This window comes from Eimeria mitis, genomic scaffold (genome assembly GCF_000499745.2).
Source record: "Eimeria mitis Houghton genomic scaffold, Emh_scaff537, whole genome shotgun sequence".
NCBI lineage: Eukaryota > Apicomplexa > Conoidasida > Eucoccidiorida > Eimeriidae > Eimeria > Eimeria mitis.
Genome location: NW_013573644.1, coordinates 11,323 through 11,704, shown reverse-complemented (window position 1 = coordinate 11,704; position 382 = coordinate 11,323). Strand labels below are relative to the sequence as shown.

Genomic DNA, 382 nt, shown 5'->3' with positions numbered 1-382 from the left:
AAGACAAACATAAATCTGCTGCTGCTGCTGCTGCTGCTCAGCTGCTGCAGGCACTCAATGGACACATAGCTACCGTCAGTGCTGCTGCTGCTGCTGCTGCTGCTGCTGCTGCTGTTGCTGCTGTTGCTGCACTTGCTGTTGCTGCCGCTGCTGCTGCTGTTGCTGCTGCTGCTGTTGCTGCTGCTGCTGCTGGTTCTGCTGGTTCTGCTGCTGCTGCTTCTGCTGTTTGCTGCCGCATCTGGTGCTACTTGTTGAGCTGCTGCTGCTACTGCTGCTGGTCGTTCTGCTGCTGCTGCTGCTGCTGCTGCTGTTGCTGCTGCTGTTGCTTCTGCTCCTGTTGCCGCTGCTGTTGCTGCTGCTGATGCTGGCTTAGCTAGCGCTG

At 58.1% G+C, this 382-nt stretch overlaps 2 protein-coding genes across 2 annotated transcripts in view; one reads left to right on the top strand and one right to left on the bottom strand.

Annotated features, from left to right (window-relative positions):
- The window catches only part of EMH_0015480 (uncharacterized protein), a gene marked incomplete at both ends in the record, with an annotated part of 6,877 nt that extends 6,808 nt beyond the window's left edge, over positions 1 to 69 (top strand). The window contains one exon of the mRNA XM_013500408.1: positions 3 to 69. Coding sequence (XP_013355862.1) covers positions 3 to 69 — 67 coding nt within the window. The remainder of the gene's footprint in view (positions 1 to 2) is intronic.
- Positions 70 to 75: 6 nt separating this feature from the next.
- The window catches only part of EMH_0015460 (uncharacterized protein), a gene marked incomplete at both ends in the record, with an annotated part of 2,441 nt that continues 2,134 nt past the window's right edge, over positions 76 to 382 (bottom strand). The window contains one exon of the mRNA XM_013500407.1: positions 76 to 219. Within this exon, the coding sequence (XP_013355861.1) occupies positions 76 to 219 (144 nt within the window). The remainder of the gene's footprint in view (positions 220 to 382) is intronic.